This window comes from Pristiophorus japonicus, chromosome 14 (genome assembly GCF_044704955.1).
Source record: "Pristiophorus japonicus isolate sPriJap1 chromosome 14, sPriJap1.hap1, whole genome shotgun sequence".
Classification (NCBI taxonomy): Eukaryota; Metazoa; Chordata; class Chondrichthyes; family Pristiophoridae; genus Pristiophorus; species Pristiophorus japonicus.
In genome coordinates, this window is record NC_091990.1 from 9,233,134 (window position 1) to 9,252,545 (window position 19,412).

At 43.7% G+C, this 19,412-nt stretch overlaps 1 protein-coding gene across 11 annotated transcripts in view; it reads right to left on the reverse strand.

The window, feature by feature from the left end:
• Positions 1-19,412, reverse strand: part of LOC139279698 (nuclear receptor coactivator 7) — a 115,622-nt gene that overhangs the window by 95,907 nt on the left and 303 nt on the right. For 4 of the 11 annotated variants that reach the window (XM_070898830.1, XM_070898822.1, XM_070898831.1 and 1 more), the window contains exons 2-4: positions 13,671-13,751; positions 9,452-9,625; positions 2,191-2,395 (exon numbers count right to left, since the gene is read on the reverse strand). In XM_070898830.1, coding sequence (XP_070754931.1) covers positions 2,191-2,252 — 62 coding nt within the window. In that variant the 5' untranslated portion in view covers positions 2,253-2,395; positions 9,452-9,625; positions 13,671-13,751. The other 7 variants (XM_070898823.1, XM_070898825.1, XM_070898824.1 and 4 more) reach the window with 7 other exon arrangements.

Here is a 19,412-nt window from a genome sequence, read left to right on the forward strand (position 1 = left end):
GTGGTGGTTGGAGGTCAATCATCTCAGCCCCAGGACATCGCTGCAGGAGTTCCTCAGGGCAGTGTCCTAGGCCCAACCATCTTCAGTTGCTTCATCAATGACCTTCCTTCCATCATAAGGTCAGAAGTGGGGATGTTCTGCACAGTGTTCAGTGCCATTCGCAACTCCTCAGATAATGGAGCAGTCCATGCCCAAATGCAGCAAGACCTGGACGATATTCAAGCTTGGGCTGATAAGTGGCAAGCAATATTCGCGCCATACAAATATCAGGCAATGGCTATCTCTAACAAGCGAGAGTCTAACCACCATCCCTTGAGATTCAACGGCATTTCCATCGCCGAATCCCCCACCATCAACATCCTGGGGGATCATTTAACTAGACCAGCCACATAAATACTATAACAAGAGCGGGTCAGAGGCTGGGTATTCTTTGGCGAGTGTTTCGCCTCCTGACTCCCCAAAGTCTTTCCACCATCTCCAAGCCACAAGTCAGGAGTGTAATGGAATACTCTCCATTTGCCTGGATGAGTGCAGTTCCAACTACACTCAAGAAGCTTGACACCATCCAGGATAAAGCAGCCCACTTGATTAGCACCATATCCACCACCTTAAACATTTACTCCCTCCACCACCGGCGCACCGTGGCTGCAGTGTGTACCATCTACAAGATGCACTGCAGCAACTCGCCAAGGCTTCTTCGGCAGCACCTCCCAAACCCGCGACCTCTACCACCGAGAAGGACAAGGGCAGCATGGGAACACCACCACCTCCAAATTCTCCTCCAAGTCACACGCCATCCTGACTTGGAAGTATGTCACCGTTCCTTCATCGTTGCTGTGTCAAAGTCCTGGAACTCCCTCCCTAATAGCACTGTGGGAGCACCTTCACCACACAGACTGCAGCAGTTCAAGGCGGCAGCTCACCACCATCTTCTGAAGGGCAATTTGGGATGGGCAATAAATGCTGGCCTTTTCAGCGACGCCCACATCCCATGAACAAATACAAAAAAAAATAGTTGCACCAGTCGACATGACTATAGAATAAGCTCAAAGTGAACATAACAGATGCACCGGGATCAATAATACAATGGTGGGTGTAGAGTCCTGAAACCTACTCCTTGTTCGATGTCCACAACATGTTCCAACATGGCTGCAGCACGCAGGACCCCGCTTACAGGATATATGGAAGGTTCATTAAAGCTGCTAACAACATTACAATGGGAGATTTTCGCCATAATACAAGTGAAGCACCTTAGCAGTTGAGTAGACCTCATTTGGAATGGGACTTGAAGGGGAAGTCTTACAAAATTATCGAACATTTGCCCCTTGCTGCGCCTGCTCATCCTCTCCCCACCCCGCACCACCCCCCGCAACCCCACCTTGCATTGTCAGAGGTGCCATCCTTCAGAAGAGATATTAAACTGAGGCATTATCTGCCTGTCTAGAAGCATATTAAAGATCCTGTGGTACAGTGGTTATCGTGCTGGACTAGCAACCTAGAGAGAGTTATGCATTCAAATCTCACCATAGCAAGTTGGGAAACTTAATTGAATAAATCTGATCATTTGTGGGCTGGGACCAGAAACTGACCATGAAAGCTGCTGGATTGTTGCAAAACCCAACTGATTTGACTGATGTCCTTCAGGCAAGGGAATCTATCGGTCTGGCCTGCTTGTGGCTTTAGTCTCAATGATATGGCTGACTCACAAGGCAATCTGGGATGGACAATATTGTCTTGCCAGTGTTGCCACATCTCAGAAACAAATAAAAAGACAAATGTGACAAACAGAAAGTCTTTGTAAGCTATTGTGCGCAAAGCAGTCGCCAAAGTTTACCAAATTAAGTTACAGAACTTGAAAATAATTCACGTTAAGCACTTTGGGATGCGACTGAGGTGTGATATGTGCCACATAAATGCAAGACTCTCTTCCTTTCCTAACATATTTTCTCCACATTGAGAATTATTACTTACAGAATAGGTCGATGCTTAGTCCAATGAACCTCAACTCCACTGAAGCATTTAAAAGGCACTTTTACCAATTCCTGTTTCAGTTGAGAGTACAGAGAACTGAGTTTGATGCTAAAAATATTTTTAAAATGGGATGAGGCTGCAAGACAAATGGACTGAATGTTTTTTTATGTCAGTTGATCAAGGTTCTAATGTTTTGCTTTGCTAAAGTTGAATACTGACCTTGCTTTCACATCAGAAAAATAATCTTGCCGTTTCTCCTTCTGCTGTTCGTGGTGATCCATGATTGTGTTGTTATTACAGGGCCAAGAGGTTCATTTGTTTCAGGCATTAGACTGTTTCACTCCTGTCTTCAGTGAAACTCTTCCTTATTAATGGTGCAGATAACCATGTGACTCTGCTGAGCTGTACATAACTGCAAAGAGAACTATGTCATACAGGAAAACAAAAAAACATGAAATAAAAATTGGGCATTGATGAACTAAAAGGACATGTCTATTAATCCCTTAATGATAATTGCAAATTTATTGCAGTCTAATTTCCAAGTACGTGGAGTGACATTAGCAAGTCATATGATCAATTACTTTTGGAACATTAAATCCTTTCACTAACATTTCTATACTGCTTAGTGAAACAGCTAATTATCTGCTAAATGCTAATAATCAATTATTCACTCTTATTGAAGAAAGTGATGATATCTGGCAGGACCAATTCAAATCATGTCATTATGTCTAAAGTCGAAGGGGCGTTACTGTACACGCTTCCTTTCTTTGCCTCAGTTTTCTCCCTCCCACCCATGAAACCAACGATTGGTGGCCATTCCTCACGTGAGCCTGGATAGTGAGTGTTGGGATAAACTGTTCAACCACGAGGACATCACAGCGAAGCCTCATCATGCATTTGCTTAACATCAACATGCATAATACAATTCTGGATTTCCTTCAGGAGTTGGAAATCCTGGCCACTTTTCCCATTTCTAGCCCGAGGCCACCAAGACCAATTGTAATACTACCCACCGACCCCTGGTATGTTGACCGAGAAGTGTTAACTCATCATAGACTAGGGATAAAACCTGAGACCCTTCTAGTCTGTGTAATTCAGTACCATACTAGGTGGTGCATTTAGACAAAGCCTTTGGGTGAGCTTTGTATATGTAATTTAAGATAGGGCCCAAATATTGGTGATGCTGCTTTGGTGCTGTAACTGCCGCAGAATGGGAACTGCACCCCACCGTTGTGCACATTCTAATACATCAGGATCACACTATTTACATAAGTGGGCATATATAATGGAATGGGCATATATTGGGCACGGAGAGGGTAGAGAGTAAAAAATAAAAAATGTCACTTGAAAACAATGTTGAAAATGGTGGCGGTGGGGGAGTAAAGCCTACAGGACCAGCTTCATTCATATTGCTAAAATATTATTACACTCCAGCAGGAGATTGCCAGCATTTTTTGTTTTTATTTCAGATTCCAGCATCCGCAGTATTTTGTTTTCGTATTACATTATTCTGTTGCTTTGGTGTGGAGTCTTTGTAACTTGTCCATGGAAAAAATGATACTTTGCACTTCCGATCTTTTCCCTTTCTCCCCTGGAAGGCCAGGCGAGATGTTAATCGTGCAAACTGCTGAAGAATAGTGTATTATAGAGTGAGGAGATCCGGTTTACTGAAGGCTTACTGTGAGGAGGCAGTGAGGAGAAGGGTAACATTTCTGAGACATCTGCTGTGCAGTGCATAGGAGGAGGTGGCTGAAACCAGGCAGCACCATAAGTTACACGGTACAGTATGTGGCTTACGCACATGCAAAGATCTTTGATTTGCAGTCAACAAGGCCTACGTGACCAGAATCTCGCAGGCTGCCACTGAAATCATGCAGCCAGCCATAAGGGAAGCACATAGTAGTATTAGGTTAGATAATTACACGCCTGAGATAAATGTAGATGCACATAGGGGTATAACATTCACACATCATACAATGGACAAAATAAATGCATGGTACTTGATTTGAACATTGTGCAAAATATTTATTTGTTAATGGCTATAGTAATGGTTGTGCTAGCTTAATAAAGCAATAGATGGTATTGGAATAACATGAAGATATGGAAGGAGGTGATTTGAACATAGTTACTTGTAGAAGTTATGTAGCCGTGGCACTCATTGGAAGAAACCTTAGATTAGAGCTGGGTCCCTGTCCTCTTTGCTGCACTGTTGGCTCTGCACCCAATTGCGCACTAACATTTTTCTCTTGCCCTGTGATGGTTTTGCCAGCCTGGTCATCGACCTGCACACTGGGTCCTTTTTGCAAGGTGACATTATGGAGCATGCAGCAAATGCCAATTGTCCTCAAAATGTGGAAGTTGTTCCTTTGATTGGTCGAGATATCTGAAGCACCTCTTCAAGATCCCAATGGTGTATTCAATAAGAAGTCTGGTTGTAGCATGGACTTTGTTGTGCCACTGGTGTTAAACTCAACTTTGACAACATGTTCGATGGGTTTCAATTCTGTACAGGTTGATGGGATGAAAGACTTGTCTCTCTGATAGGCATAACGATGGAATGGTTCTACTTGAAATGAGTTTGGGTGGTCTAGATCAGTTCATAATGAGCATGTGTACATAGGGGGCACAAAAACTGGCACTCTCATTCAGTGAAACCATAATGATAACCAGTCAGGGAAATTGAACAGTTCTACTGATGTTATACTGTTCATGAGACCCACTTCCTGCTCCCTTGACCGTATTCCCACCAAACTGCTGACCACCTAACTTCCTTTTCTGGCTCCCATGTTAACTGACATTGTTAATGGTTCTCTCTCCTCAGGTATTGTTCCCCCTCTCCCTCAAATCTGCCGTCACCCCCCCCTTTCTTCAAAAAACGAACCCTCAACCCCTCCATCCATGCAAACTACCGCCCCGTCTCCAGCCTCCCTTTCCTCGCCAAAGTTTTTGAATGTGTTGTCGACTTTCAAATCCATGCCTATTTCTCCCGCAATTCCATGTTTGAATCCCTACAATCCGGTTTCCGCGCCTGCCACAGACGGCTCCCATCAAAGTCACAAATGACATCCTTTGTTACTGCGACAAAAGCAAACTATCCCTCCTCGTCCTTCTTGACTTTTCCGCAGCCTTTGACACGATTTGCCACTCTATTGTTGTCCAACGCCTCTCCACCGTCGTCCAGCTGGGTGGGACTGCACTTGCTATCATTCCTTTAATTCCGCTATTTCTGTAGCTCCTAATTCCACTTTTTAGAATTCCTAATTCCCTGTTTATGGTGCCGCCTCCACATTCCCATTCCAGGAGCTCCTAATTCCCCTTTTTCTAGTGCTCCTAATGATCCTGTTTCTGCAGCTCCAGATTCCCCTTTTTCTAGAGCTCCTAATTCCCCAGTTTCTAGCACTCGCTCCTAGTTCCCCTGTTTCGAAGGCAAATTATCCCTCATCGTCCTTCTTGACTTGTCTGCAGCCTTTGAACCACGGTTGACCACTCTATCCTTCTCCAATGCCTCTCCACTGTCATCCAGCTGGGTGGGACTGCACTTGCCTGGTTCAATTCTTACCTATCACCTGCAACAGCTTCTCTTCCTACCCCCGCATCGTTACCTCTGGAGTCCCCCAAGGGTCTATCCTTGGCCCCCTCCTATTTCTCATCTACATGTTGCCCCTTAGTGACATCATCTGGAAACACAGCGTCAGTTTCCACATGTATGGTGATGACACCCAGCTCTACCTCACTACCACATCTCTCGACCTCTCCACGGTCTGTAAAATGTCAGACTGCTTGTCCGATGAGCAAAAATGTTCTCCAATTGAATGTTGGGAAGACCGAAGCCATTGTTTTCGGTCCCCGCCACAAAGTCCGTTCCCTAGACACTGACTCCATCCCTCTCCCCAACTCCTGTCTGAGGTTGAACCAGACTGTTTGCAAATATGACTGGTGTCATATTTGACCCTGAAATGAGCTTGCAACCACATAGGCGCAGCATAAGTAAGGCCGCCTATTTCCACACCTGTAACATTGTCCGTCTTTGCTCTTGCCTCAGCTCATCCACTGCTGAAGCCCTCATCCATGCCTTTGTTACCTCTAGACATGACTATTCCAATGCACTCCTGGCTGGCCTCCCACATTCTACCCTATGTAAACTAGAGGTGATCCAAAACTCAGTTGCCTGTGTCCTAACTCGCACCAAGTCCCGTTCACCCATCACCCCTGTGCTCACTGACCTACATTGGCTCCCAGTTAAACAATGCCTCGATTTCAAAATTCTCATCCTTGTTTTCAATTCCCTCCATGGCCTCGCCCCTCCCCATCTCTGTAATCTCCTTCAGCCCCACAACCCCCCGAGATATCTGCACTCCTCTAATTCTGCCCTCTTGAGCATCCCTGATTATATTCGCTCAACCATTGGTGGCCGTGCCTTCTATTGCCTGGGCCCCAAGCTCTGGAACTCCCTGCCTAAACCTCTCTGTCCCTCTAGCCTCCTTCAAGATGGCCCTTATAACCTACCTATTTGATCAAACGTTTGGTCACCTGTCCTAATTTCTCCTTATGTGGCTCGGTGTCAAATTTTTTTGTCTCATAATACTCCTGTGAAGCGCCTTGGGATGTAAAGATACTGTATAAATACAAGTTGTTTTTGATGCAATACAAACTGCTCTTCTGGAATTGATAGGGAGAATAAAGGAAGCTTACCTGACTCTACCTATCACCTGACCTGGGAAAACTTGATGCGAACAAAAACAGTGACTGTCACTATTACTGTCATCTTTCACCTGATTGCCACAGATAAAAGAAGATACAACAAATACTCTCATACAGTGAAAACCAGTCACCAAATAAGACTAGCACTCCTTCCATCCATTGTACTGAACAATCCAAAATCCCAATACAAATTAATCTAACGTCCATGTTTCCAATGGATCACCATTTTCATATTTGGATTTGTGCAGTAATTTGTGCATTGTTTTACCTGTTGGCTAATACCAAACACTACTGTTCACAATGCAACATTGCCTCAATAAAAGAAAGAACTTGCATTTACATAGCACCTTTCACATCCACAGGATGTCCCAAAGTTCCTTGCAGCCAATTGATTACTTCTGAAGTAAAGTCACTGTTGTAATGGAGGGAAACATGCGGCTAATTAGTGCACAGCAAGGTCCTACAAACAGCAATAAAATAACTAACCTGATCGTGATATATGTTGAGGAATGAATATTGGCCAGGACACCAGGAGAATTCCTCTGCTCTGCAAACAGTGCCATAGGCTATTTTATATCCAGTCAAGAGGTCAGTTTCATGTCTCTGAAGGACAGACCCTCAAGTCAACAGTACATCACTCCCTCAGTGCTGCACTGATCTGTCAGCCTAGATTACATGCTCAAATCGCTGGAGTGGGACTTGAACACATGACCTTCAGATTTAGAGGTAAGAACCATGCCAATGAGCCAAGGCTGAGTACTACACTGTAATTTCAACATAATGGGGCCGAAATTCACCGGCCCCGAAGGGACAGCTACCGCGGGGTTTGAACAGCCTTTTTTGAACAAGGGTGTAACATTTGCGATTCTCCAGTCCTCTGGCACCAGCCCTGTTTCCAAGGAGGATTGGATTATGAACGGTACCTCCGCGATTTCCACCTTTACTTTCCTCAGCATCCTAGGATGCATCCTATCCTGTCCTGGTGATTTATCTACTTTAAATACTTCCAGTCTTTCTAGTATCTCCTCCTTATCAATTTTTATCTCATCCAGTATCTCAACCAACTCCTCTTTCACTATGGCTTTGGCAGGATTGTCTTCCTTGGTAAGGACAGATGCAAAGTACTAAGTTAGTACCTCAGCCATGCCCTCTGCCTCCATGCATTGGTCTTCACTTTGGTCCTTAATCGGCCCCACCCCTCCTCTCACTACCCATTTACATGCCTATACAAGACTTTTAGATTCCCTTTTATGTTAGCTGCCAATCTGTTCTCATACTCTCTCTTTTCCCCTTTTATTTCTGTTTTCACTTCCCCTCTGAACTTTCAATATTTAGCCTGGTTCTCACTTGTATTCTCAACCTGACATCTGTCATCTGCTCCCTTTTTATCCTTCATTTTATTCTCTCTCTTTCGTCATCCAGGGAGCTCTGCCTTCGTTTCCCCCTCGTGGGAATGTACCTCGACTGTACCCGAACCATCTCATCTTTAAAGTAGCCCATTGTTCCAATACAAGGCATGCCAATCCTTGATTGCAACTTACCCAGGCCAGATCCATTCTCAACCCACTGAAATTGGATTTCCTCCAATTAAGTATTTTTACTCTAGATTGCTCCCTGTCCTTTTCCATAGCTAATCTAAACCTTAGGATACTGTGATCACTGTTCACTAAATGTTCCCCTACTGACATTTGCTCTACTTGATCCACCTCATTCCCCAGAACCAGATCCAGCACTTCATTGGCTTTTAAACACTCAGGGACCATCTGAGATCATGAAAGGCACTACATAAATACAAGTTTCTTCTTTCTTTATCTTGTTCAAGTGGCAATTCTTCACTTCAATTTTCAGGGTATCACAACCAAGATTTATTGAGCTGGATTATCCTCAATGAACCCATTGGGCAGGATAGCAGCCGAAAAAGAGGGAGAATTTGGGTGGTGAGGCCCATTATCTCCTCACCGCTGACCTATATTTCCCTTCTTCTGTCGATGTGAAGTCTGCTAGTGGCCTTTCCTTCCTCGCCTGCCAATGTAAATTGCAATGGTTTGGGGGGAGGGGGTGCGGCGTGGGGAGGGAGATGGGTGTGTGGGCCTCAGTTCCCAGCCCATCTACTTATTACTGCCATTTTCTAGGACCACCATGGTTGTAGGATCCAGGAAACGGTGGTAATAACCCTGGGGTGCCTGCATGGAGGGAGAGAGCCTTGCATCAACCTCCTCTCTCTCCACGTACCGGCTGGGGGCCATGGTCTCAGCTGAGGTGTTAGTTTGAGGTCTGTTCTAATCTTCGGGGTTGGGGGGGGAGAGGGGGCGGGAAATTGAATCTGGGATCTTGCTGGCCTGTGCCACATCAGGAGATACACTCCCTGAGCCACTGGGCACTGTTCAAAGACTAGTTAAGAGGCTATGTGCATTATAGGAATACATTACTTAAGAGGTTTAAGATTGATAGGTTTTGGGAAGAAAGAATCTGCAATTTTAATAATTTATGGTACAGTATTTTGGTAATATTTACAAATATCATTCTCCAACATACTGAAGTGAAATTATTAAACTAAAAATATTTTACTGATTTGTCTAATGAGGAAGCACAGACACAAGTCAAATCCAGACACACATTTAGTCATGTTTACTCTTTTCTTAAGCTTACACGGATTGCCCGTTTGATATCTAAAAAATTCATTTTCCAAAATAATGTTTTAGATATCCTTTTGTCCTTTTTTGAGTTCCCGTGATTAAGTACATTAATATCAAATTAATTTTGTTTCAGCAATGCATACCTTTTAGTATTTGTTCTTCATCACTGAGGAATATTTTAGTGTGTCATCTGAGATCATCGATCTTGCCTGAACACAGCATGCAGAAGACGCAGTGCCCTTGCTGCTGCAGTTCTTGTAGAACGCTTAAAACAGTACAAGTCCTTCCCCGTGTGGAAATGATGAGGTCTTTTATAACTATTATAACACGGCAAGGGTTATTGTCATAACACATCACGTGATTGTTATTGTTCTATTGGTAATGAACTTATAATAGCAAGAAAAATTATTCTCCTGTATCTTGCATTCCAAGAAATAATGCAATGCACAATCCCAAACTGTGACTGACCTTACTGGGAGGAACAGTACTAACACATTGTCCTATGGACTGCATAAATAGCTAGATACTCAAAAGGTATGCAGTCACCAAAACAGAACATTTGGGGATGAGAAAGAATAGGGGTGGTAGTGCTGGCTGGGAAAGTGGGAACCTGGACTGAGTGACAGGTTAAGGGTCAAAGGAGGATGGGGAGAGAGAGATTTTCAAAGATTAATGTTCTATACAATCTACTTACAGGCAGATTTCTAAGTGTGTCACTTGGATGAACGAGAAGTTTTCCCGAAAAAAAGTGAGATTCAATTAGTCCTAGTCCAAATATAGTTACCGACAGGTAAGGTGGTGCTATCCAGCAAACAGGCAATTCAAAAGGAACGTGATAGCACATCTGTGGACAGAGGTTTACCCCTCTGAGGTCCCAAGCGACCAGAACAAGCTTCCCAGAGGAAGGCAAGGCAACCAACTATACCATGTTGACTCTTAAGAACTAAGTTGTATAAGCTCCTGGAATCATTGCTAAAGCTACTAGGGTATCAGTTAGATACTGAACTAATGGAACTTAATATAACCAAAAGACTTAGACCACACCTGGAGTACTGTGCACAGTTTTGGTCTCCTTACCTACAGAAGGATATACTTGCCATAGAGGGAGTGCAACGAAGGTTCATCAGACTGATTCCTGGGATGGGGGGATTGTCCTATGAGGAGACTAGGCCTATATTCTCCAGAGTTTAGAAGAATGAGAGATGATCTAATTGAAACATACAACATTCTTACAGGGCTTAGGGTAGATGCAGGGAGGATGTTTCCCCTGGCTGGGGAGTCTAGAACCAGGGGTCACAGTCTCAGAATAAAGGTCGGCCACTTAGGACTGGGATGAGGAGAAATTTCTTCACAGAGGGTGGTGAATCTTTGGAATTCTCTACCCCAGAGGGCTATGGAGACTCAGTCTTTGAGTATATTCAAGACAGAGATGGATAGATTTTTGGATATTAAGGGAATCAAGGGATATGGGGATAGTACAGGAAAGTGGAGTTGAGATAGAAGATCAGTCATGATCTTATTGAATGGCGGAGCAGGCTCGAGGGGCCGAATGGAATACTCCTGTTCCTATTTATTATGTTCTTATTGGCTTGTCTGTCTAGTGTCCAACCATAAACTAATATTGCTGATTTTTATGTCAATCTTGGAGATTAACCTTAATATCAATTTATGATCAGTGAAGCCCAGTTGATGCTGGGTTATTGTGACATATTTGAACTACCTTTGTAACCTCAATTTATTAATTCCATTAGTTAACAATACCAACCCAAATAGTTTGTGTACGTCACTGTTTAACACTTAATACTTAAATGCTGCTAATTGTGTTATCATAAGTATGTTAATAAAGAAATGCTACTTTGTGACTTCATGGTATAACACTATTTCATGATTTGGCAAGAAGGGGTCATCTCATTCACTCAGGTGTTTATGTGTATTTTAGAGGGTTGGTACTCGAAGCATTAACCTAGTCCGGATTGGTTGATGTAAAACTGTCCCTGCTAGCCAAATTTCAGCATCTAGTACTTCCCTAGGTGTAGACTGAACTGTAAATGCCAGACATTTCCTTGACGAGGATTAAGAATTTAGCTGATGCCCTTTGATTAATATAATAGTTCACTGATCCCTGTATTCTTACATGTTTGTAGGGTTAGGGAAGATTAGACAGTGGGTCACAGGATGTGGAAGTCACGGGAAGGTTGTCCCAGGTTCTGGGAGTAGGAGTGGTGTGTAGGTATATTGTAATGGTGGGAGTGTAGTGCTGGATTATAGGATTTAAGAGTGGGTTCTCAAATGCAAGAGTAGTGGTGTTGTGGTCTGCGGAAGTAATGAGAGCCTTATTAGGGAGGAAGTCCTTACATTTGGGAGCAGTGGTAACAGAATTTTGGGATTCACAGAAGTGAGAGGGCTGTTCAGAGGGTGTTCTGAGGTATGAGAGCAGAGTATCAGGATGAGAAGCCATTGTTGGCTTCATTGGGACAGGTAGGAGTTAAATCATACTGGGGCAGTCACATTACAGTGAATCACTACAGAGAGGTGGTGGAGGAGGAGAGCATGATCAACCGTGTCGAGCACTGCAGATAGTTCAAGAAAAATAAAGAAGAATTAAGTGCCATGGTCACAGTGGATAACATTGGTGAATGTAACCAGGACAGTTTGGTGCTATGGGTGGGGTAGAAACCGGATCAAAGGGAGCTCCAGGAGTAAATAGCTGAGAGGTGATAACATGTTAGAACATAAGAATTAGGAGCAGGACTAGGCTTTTTGGCCCCTCAAGCCTGCTCCGCCATTCAATAAGATCATGGCTGATCTATGACCTCAACACCACTTTCCTGCCCTATCCCCATATCCCTTGATTCCCGTTCAAAGCCCTGGGACAAGAAGGGAATGTTGGAGATTGGCTGGTAGTTGGAGGGGATGGACAGGTCAGTGCTAGGCTTTTTGAGGAGCGGGTGATGATGGAAGTTTTATACGAAAGAGGGACATTGCTTGGACAGGAGGAACCATTAACAATGCTGGTGAGAATTGAGTGGTCAGGAGTTGGATGGGAAATGGATCAAGGGAGTTACAAGTTGGTCTCAGTAGAAGAGATGACCTTGTGACATTATATTACCTCAATGCAGTGTCGCATTACCCTCGGAAACTGTACTAAATAACAAAACTCAATTAGGTTGAATTTTTTTTCTTAATTATCAAACCGGTTTTGTTTTTGAGGCACTGAAGTACATTGAATAAGCAGAAATTTGCACTATACATCATTGTAACTAGAATTTAAAAAAACAAATCTTTCCCCTTTCTATCCCTATTTTCTCCCTTTCTGCCCTGAAGATTGTGCTGATAGTGGGTAAGGTTCTGGATGTGCTTTCAGACATCTGTACCTTACACATTCTTCAGATGCAAGCCTGGACAGTAAATGTTAGCAGATTATTTGATCATAGTGTCGTCAATAGTCATGTGTTGGCACTGCAACAAAGGTAACTGGATAATGATCATTAGTGAAGAACCAGGGGTGATTTCCCTCCCACACCAAACACACACCTCCCGAGCCTGGGCCACTGAGGTCAACTGTAGCATCCATCTGGCTGAAATTGGCTAACTTAGCACTGATCAGGGATTGAACCTGGGACCTTTGTGATCAGGACTACAATGGGCGATGTATGTATCCATTGAGCTATTGGAGAAGCTAATGTTATTAGGGTAACTTCAACTGTGGGAAAAAAAACATTATAACATGATTTATAGCTACTCTGCCAGTGAATTATGGTTCTTTCCAACTGATGGAATAAAGAGTGACACAACCAGAACAGCGTCATGGGTATTGCGTTTTCCCTGGGATTGAGCAAGTTTGGGTCAGCAAGTCACTGAATTAAATGGAGCCATTCTAGAACACCTCCAATTGGTGACATCATGAGAATTGCCAAAAAGCAAAGGGATCCTGTTTGGAACGTTTCCTTTGGAGATTATGGTTTGATGTTTGTTTCATGGCTCAGTGAGTTCATACAGTAAATAAATAAACCATACACATCAGCAGAGCACTGGGTTCAATCCTAGTTTGTGCGGGATTAGCCCATCTCAGATAGGGTGCTGATAAAGGTGTTACAATCGGCTTTGTTGTCTCCGGGCTGGAGAGTTCAGGCTTCTGCATTATCCAATAATCCTGTGTTGCGACACCTCCCACGGCCAAATTGCTGCTCAACACTCATAGTCAAAGCTCAAACATGAATACAGATCTTTTGGGCGGATGTATCAGATGATTATGTGTGTCTGTAGAACTGTATGCATGCAAGGAGAGGAAAGGGTAGAAGGGAAGAAAAATGATGAAAAAATATAAACTTTACATTTCTTTTTCCCCATAACAATTCTTACCTCTAGGAAGCCGAATACTGCTCAGAATGTGATTACTGCTCCCATATCTGGAGAGGCTCTTCTAACACCTCTCTTGCAGTCCTGGACAAGATACAATAGAAAGCTGGTCATCTGATAAACAATTTCTTTCTCATTCTTAGCCATCAAGTTTTGTCTGAAAGCCTCTTTCTCAGTTCCAAACTTACAAAACAATTTATATTTGTGTCTATTTGAGCACTCCTCGTGTATTGAGATATCTCTCAGAGCACTTTACAGGGCAGTGGGTAACAAATGGGCATCAAGCAGGAGGGAGAGAAAGAGGAATTGGGATGGGGTGAAAATATGATCAAATGGGAGGGGCCATGGGGGGCTTTTGAAAGCAGAATGGGAGGTGACGAGTTCCAGAAGGAATTTCCAGAAGACGGACCAGAGTGACTGAGAGAGTGGGAACAAGAAATAAACTGGTGTTGGAGGAACAGTGGGTATGCACAAGGACATATGGTTTGAGGAAATAACTGAGCTAGGGAGTGGCAAGGCTATGGAGAGATTTGAAGATAAGACTCTCTGGGAACGGGTACTAACAGAGCCTAGTAATGATGTGTGAGGGCATGGACCTGACATTCTGAATGGCTTGCAGTATATAAGGGTTGAAGTAGGAAGACCAGCAAGAAGAGCACTTAAGAAATCCAATCGTGAGGTTGGTAGCATTGAATAGGGTTTTGGCAATATAGGGGAGTGGATAAGGTAGAGAGGCATGCAATGGAGTTGAGAGAAAATTATCTTTGTGACCCACTGGATAGGGGGGGAAATCTGAACTCCAGGTCCAGCAGTACACCAAGGTTCGATGGCTCCAGTTTCAGCCTGAAGTGGTAGCCAAGTTGGTTCATGGAATTGAGACGGATAAGTGTGTGGGTGTCTGTGGAAGCTGAAGAGAATGGCTTTGGTTTTGCCAACATTAAGATGGAAGAAATGAGTCTCTTTCAACAAAACCCTCACCAGCCTCCTGAACTACATGGTTACATACTCACCAACTCATCCACAACTCTGTTGCCCACATTCTATACTACACAAAGTCTTGACAACTTATCACCCCTGTCTTTGTTGATTTCTAGTAGCCCCTGACCCTCAGTGCATCAACTTATTTACAACTCCCTGTACAGCTCACTGCTCCCTACCTTTGGAACTTTCTTCAGCCTTTTGTCCTGACTAACATGCTTTACTGTTTCAACTCTGGCCCCACTGGGCATCACCAGCTCCTTCTACATTGGTGGAGGGCCCAAAAGCCAGCTCTTCCCCCACACTCTGGACACTCTCTCTAAACCCCTAGCCATATCTCTCTCCATCTTTAAGGCTCCTTAAAACCTGTGCTTTGACTGTACCGTTGATAATTCCTACAATTTCCTTTCTATTCTTGTTTAAGTCGGACCCTTCCCACAACTGTTGGGATGTTTGCTACTCAAATTGTTGTTGCTATGTCATCACAATGCTTCTCTTCTTTCTCAAGTCATCCTCAACACCGAAGGACTGCCTATGATGATCTCTTCTTTCTCTATTTAACTAATTCAGTTATAGTCATTGCTCCTCCAAACTTTTCCCTTCTGTTGTTTCTAAATTTCAAATAAACACTCTTACATGCTCTTTCCCCTCCCTACACCTTCACTGTGGTGGATTTCAAAGCCAGCTTAATCCATCTCCTACTCTAACTCATTCTTTCCCAGCATGTCAAAACTGAGGAATATCTTATCTCTCTCTCTTTCCTTCCACATACAATATTAAAACACAACTTTGGAATCACCTAAATACTACTTCCCAATTACCTGTTGTTGTCTTCTGTTCTTTTCATCTTTTGGTGACTGGGCCTTTTGCTACCAATACAGCTCGAAGTTTAATGTCAAAAAATACAATAGTTTTAATTATCATCCATGTTAAGTTAGAACAGTTTGTATTCCTACTCCTAAACACTGAATCCTCCCAGAAAGTGCATGCGTATGGACTTCAAATGAGGACAGAATTGGGCTCTGCTAGATCCGCTCCATAACAAAATGATCAGTTGACACTCGCTATAGTGTTAAATCCAAGGAAGAGGCATATAAATTGACCAAAAAAAGCAGCAAACCTGAGAACTGGGAGAAATTTAGAATTCAGCAGAGGAGGACAAAGGGTTTAATTAGGAGGGGGAAAATAGAATATGAGAGTAAGCTTGCAGTGAACATAAAAACTGACTGCAAAAGCTTCTACAGATACATGAAGAGAAAAAGATTAGTGAAGACAAATGTAGGTCCCTTACAGTCAGAATCGGGTGAATTTATAATGGGGAACAAAGAAATGGCAGACCAATTGAACAAATACTTTGGTTCTGTCTTCACTAAGGAAGACACAAATGACCTTCCGGAAATACTAGGGGACCAAGGGTCTAGCGAGAAGGAGGAATTAAAGGAAATCCTTATTAGTCAGCAAATTGTGTTAGGGAAATTGATGGGATTGAAGGCCGATAAATCCCCGGGGCCTGATAGTCTGCATCCAGAGTACTTAAGGAAGTGGCCCTAGAAATAGTGGATGCACTGGTGATCATTTTCCAACATTCTATAGACTCTGGATCAGTTCCTATGGACTGGAGGGTAGCTAATGTAACCCCACTTTTTAAAAAAGGAGGGAGAGAAAACAGGGAATTATAGAGCGGTTGGCTTGACATCGGTGGTGGGGAAAATGTTAGAATCAATTATTAAAGATGTAATAGCAGCGCATTTGGAAAGCAGTGACAGGATCAGTCCAAGTCAGCATGGATTTATGAAAGGGAAATCATACTTAACAAATCTTCTAGAATTTGTTGAGGATGTAACTAGTAGAGTGGACAAGGGGGAGCCAGTGGATGTGGTGTATTTGGACTTTCAAAAGGCTTTTGACAAGGTCCCACACAAGAGATTAGTATGCAAAATTAAAGCACATGGTATTGGGGGTAATGTACTGACGTGGATAGAGAACTGGTTGGCAGACAGGAAGCAGAGAGTCGGGATAAATGGGTCCTTTTCAGAATGGCAGGCAGTGACTAGTGGGGTTCCGCAAAGTTCAACGCTGGGACTCCAGCTATTTACAATATACATTAATGATTTAGACGAAGGAATTGAATGACACTAAGCTGGGTGGCAGTGTGAGCTGTGAGGAGAATGCTAAGAGGCTGCAGGGTGACCTCTACAAGTTAGGTGAGTGGGCAAATACATTGCAGATGCAGTATAATGTGGTTAAATGTGAGGTTATCCACGTTGGTACTAAAAACAGGAGGGCTGATTATTATCTGAATGGTGACAGATTGGTAAAGGGGGAGGTGCAATGAGACCTGGGTGTCATGGTACATCAGTCATTGAAGGTTGGCATGCAGGTGCAGCAGACGGTGAAGGCGGCAAATGGCATGTTGGCCTTCATAGCGAAAGGATTTGAGTATAGGAGCAGGGGCGTCTTACTACAGTTGTACAGGGCCTTGGTAAGGCCACACCTTGAATATTGTGCACAGTTTTGGTCTCCTAATCTGAGGAAGGACATTCTTGCTATTGAGGGAGTGCAGCGAAGGTTCACCAGACTGATTTCCGGGATGACAGGACTGACATATGAAGAAAGACTGGATCGACTAGGCTTGTAGTCAATGGAATTTAGAAGAATGAGGGGGGATCTCATAGAAACATAAAATTCTGACGGGGTTGGACAGGTTAGATGTAGGAAGAATGTTCCCGATGTTGGGGAAGTCCAGAACCAGGGGTTACAGTCTAAGGATAAGGGGTAAGCCATTTAGGACCGAGATGAGGAGAAACTTCTTCACTCAGAGAGTTGTGGGCATGTGGAATTCTCTATCATGGAAAGTTGTTGGGGCCAGTTCGTTAGATATATTCAAAAGGGAGTTAGATGTCGCCCTCACGGCTAAAGGGATCAAGGGGTATGGAGAGAAAGCAGGAATGGGGTACTGAAGTTACATGATCAGCCATGATCATATTGAATGGTGGTGCAGGCTCGAAGGGTCGAATGGCCTACTCCTGCACCTATTTTCTATATTTCTATTAAGGATGTTGCCAAATTCAGGAGTTACAATTTTAGTAAGAGGCTTGAGAAGTTAGGACTTTTTTTCACCAGAGCTCAGAAGATTGAAGGGTTACCTGATAGAGGTCTTCAACATTATGAATGATTATGGTGGAGTGCTGATAGATTGCTTCCCCTGGTCAACAAGATGATAATGTGAAGACACAAATTTAAGAGCTGGAAACACATTTCTTTACAGAAGGTGATTAAAATGTTGAATTTCTGATACAAACAATTGCTGCATCAGAGATTTGAATTTTTTAAAAAGGAAATTAAATATCTGACTGACTAAAGAAAGACTTGCATTTCTAGTCCGCCATTCATGACCACCAGACATCTCAAAGCACTTTACAGCCAATTAAGTACTTTTGCAATGTAGTCACTGTGTAATGTCGGAAATGGGCAGCCAATTTCCACACAGTAAACTCCCACAAACAACAATGTGATAATGACCAGATTATCTGCTTTAATGATGTTGACTAAGAGATAAATATTGGCCAGGACCCAGGAGAGAACTCCCATATTCTTCTTTGAATGGTGCCGCACACACATCTCATCCGAAAGTCAGCATCTCCAACAGTGAAGCACTCCCTCAGTATTGCACTGGATTATGTGATGGTCATCATAGACTGTCCCTCGGAATCGAGGAAGATTTGCTTCCACTCTTAAAAATGAGTCCTTAGGTGGCTGAACAGTCCAATACGAGAACCACAGTCCCTGTCACAGGTGGGACAGATAGTCGTTGAGGGAAGGGGGGACTGGTTTCCCGCACGCTCTTGCCGCTGCCTGCGCTTGGTTTCTGCATGCTCTCGGCGACGAAACTCGAGGTACTCAACACCCTTCCGGATGCACTTCCTCCACTTAGGGCGGTCTTTGGCCAGGGACTCCCAGATGTCAGTGGGGATGTTGCACTTTATCAGAGAGGCTTTCAGGGTGTCCTTGAAACAATTCCTCTGCCCCCCCCCTCCCCGGTTCGTTTGCCGTGAAGGAGTTCCGAATAGAGGGCTTGCTTTGGGAGTCTCGAGTCTGGCATGCGAACGATGTGGCCTGCCCAGCGGAAGCTGGTCGAGTGTGGTCAGTGCTTCAATGCTGAGGATGTTGGCCTGGTCGAGGCCGCTCACGTTGGCGCGTCTGTCCTCCCAGGGGATTTACCAGACAGAGAAGCACTCCCTCAGTGTTACACCGGACTGTCTGATGGTGGAGTGGGACTTGAACCCACAACCTTCTGACCGAGAAGTGAGGGTACTTCCCATTGAGCCACTGTTGACATGCAGAAGTGGATTGCAACTCAAAACACGAGCAAAGATTTAATGGACTGCATCTGTGCTGTGACACTTACAACCTCCACAAACCCTTCCACACCCTCACCCTCTCCTTCATCCCAAAGAGTCCTCACCTGTCAGTTTTTGAACGACGCGGTCTGTTTCTAAAGCGTATCCAAAACGTTTTATAACATAAACCACACACCACCAAAAAAAAAAATGATTCCCAAAACAGGTCATTTTTTGCACTTACCTGTGACTCATCGTATAATAGTTATTAAGATTTGCAATGAGTGGGGGACAATTGATTTGGCAGGCTTGCCCGAGAGTGACTACAATACAGCAGATGTCGCAGGGTTTTCTCAATAACAATTTTGCAAAAAGAATTCCGAGAGGAAGTGCGAATACTGGTTTGAGCGGATCTGACAATAAATCA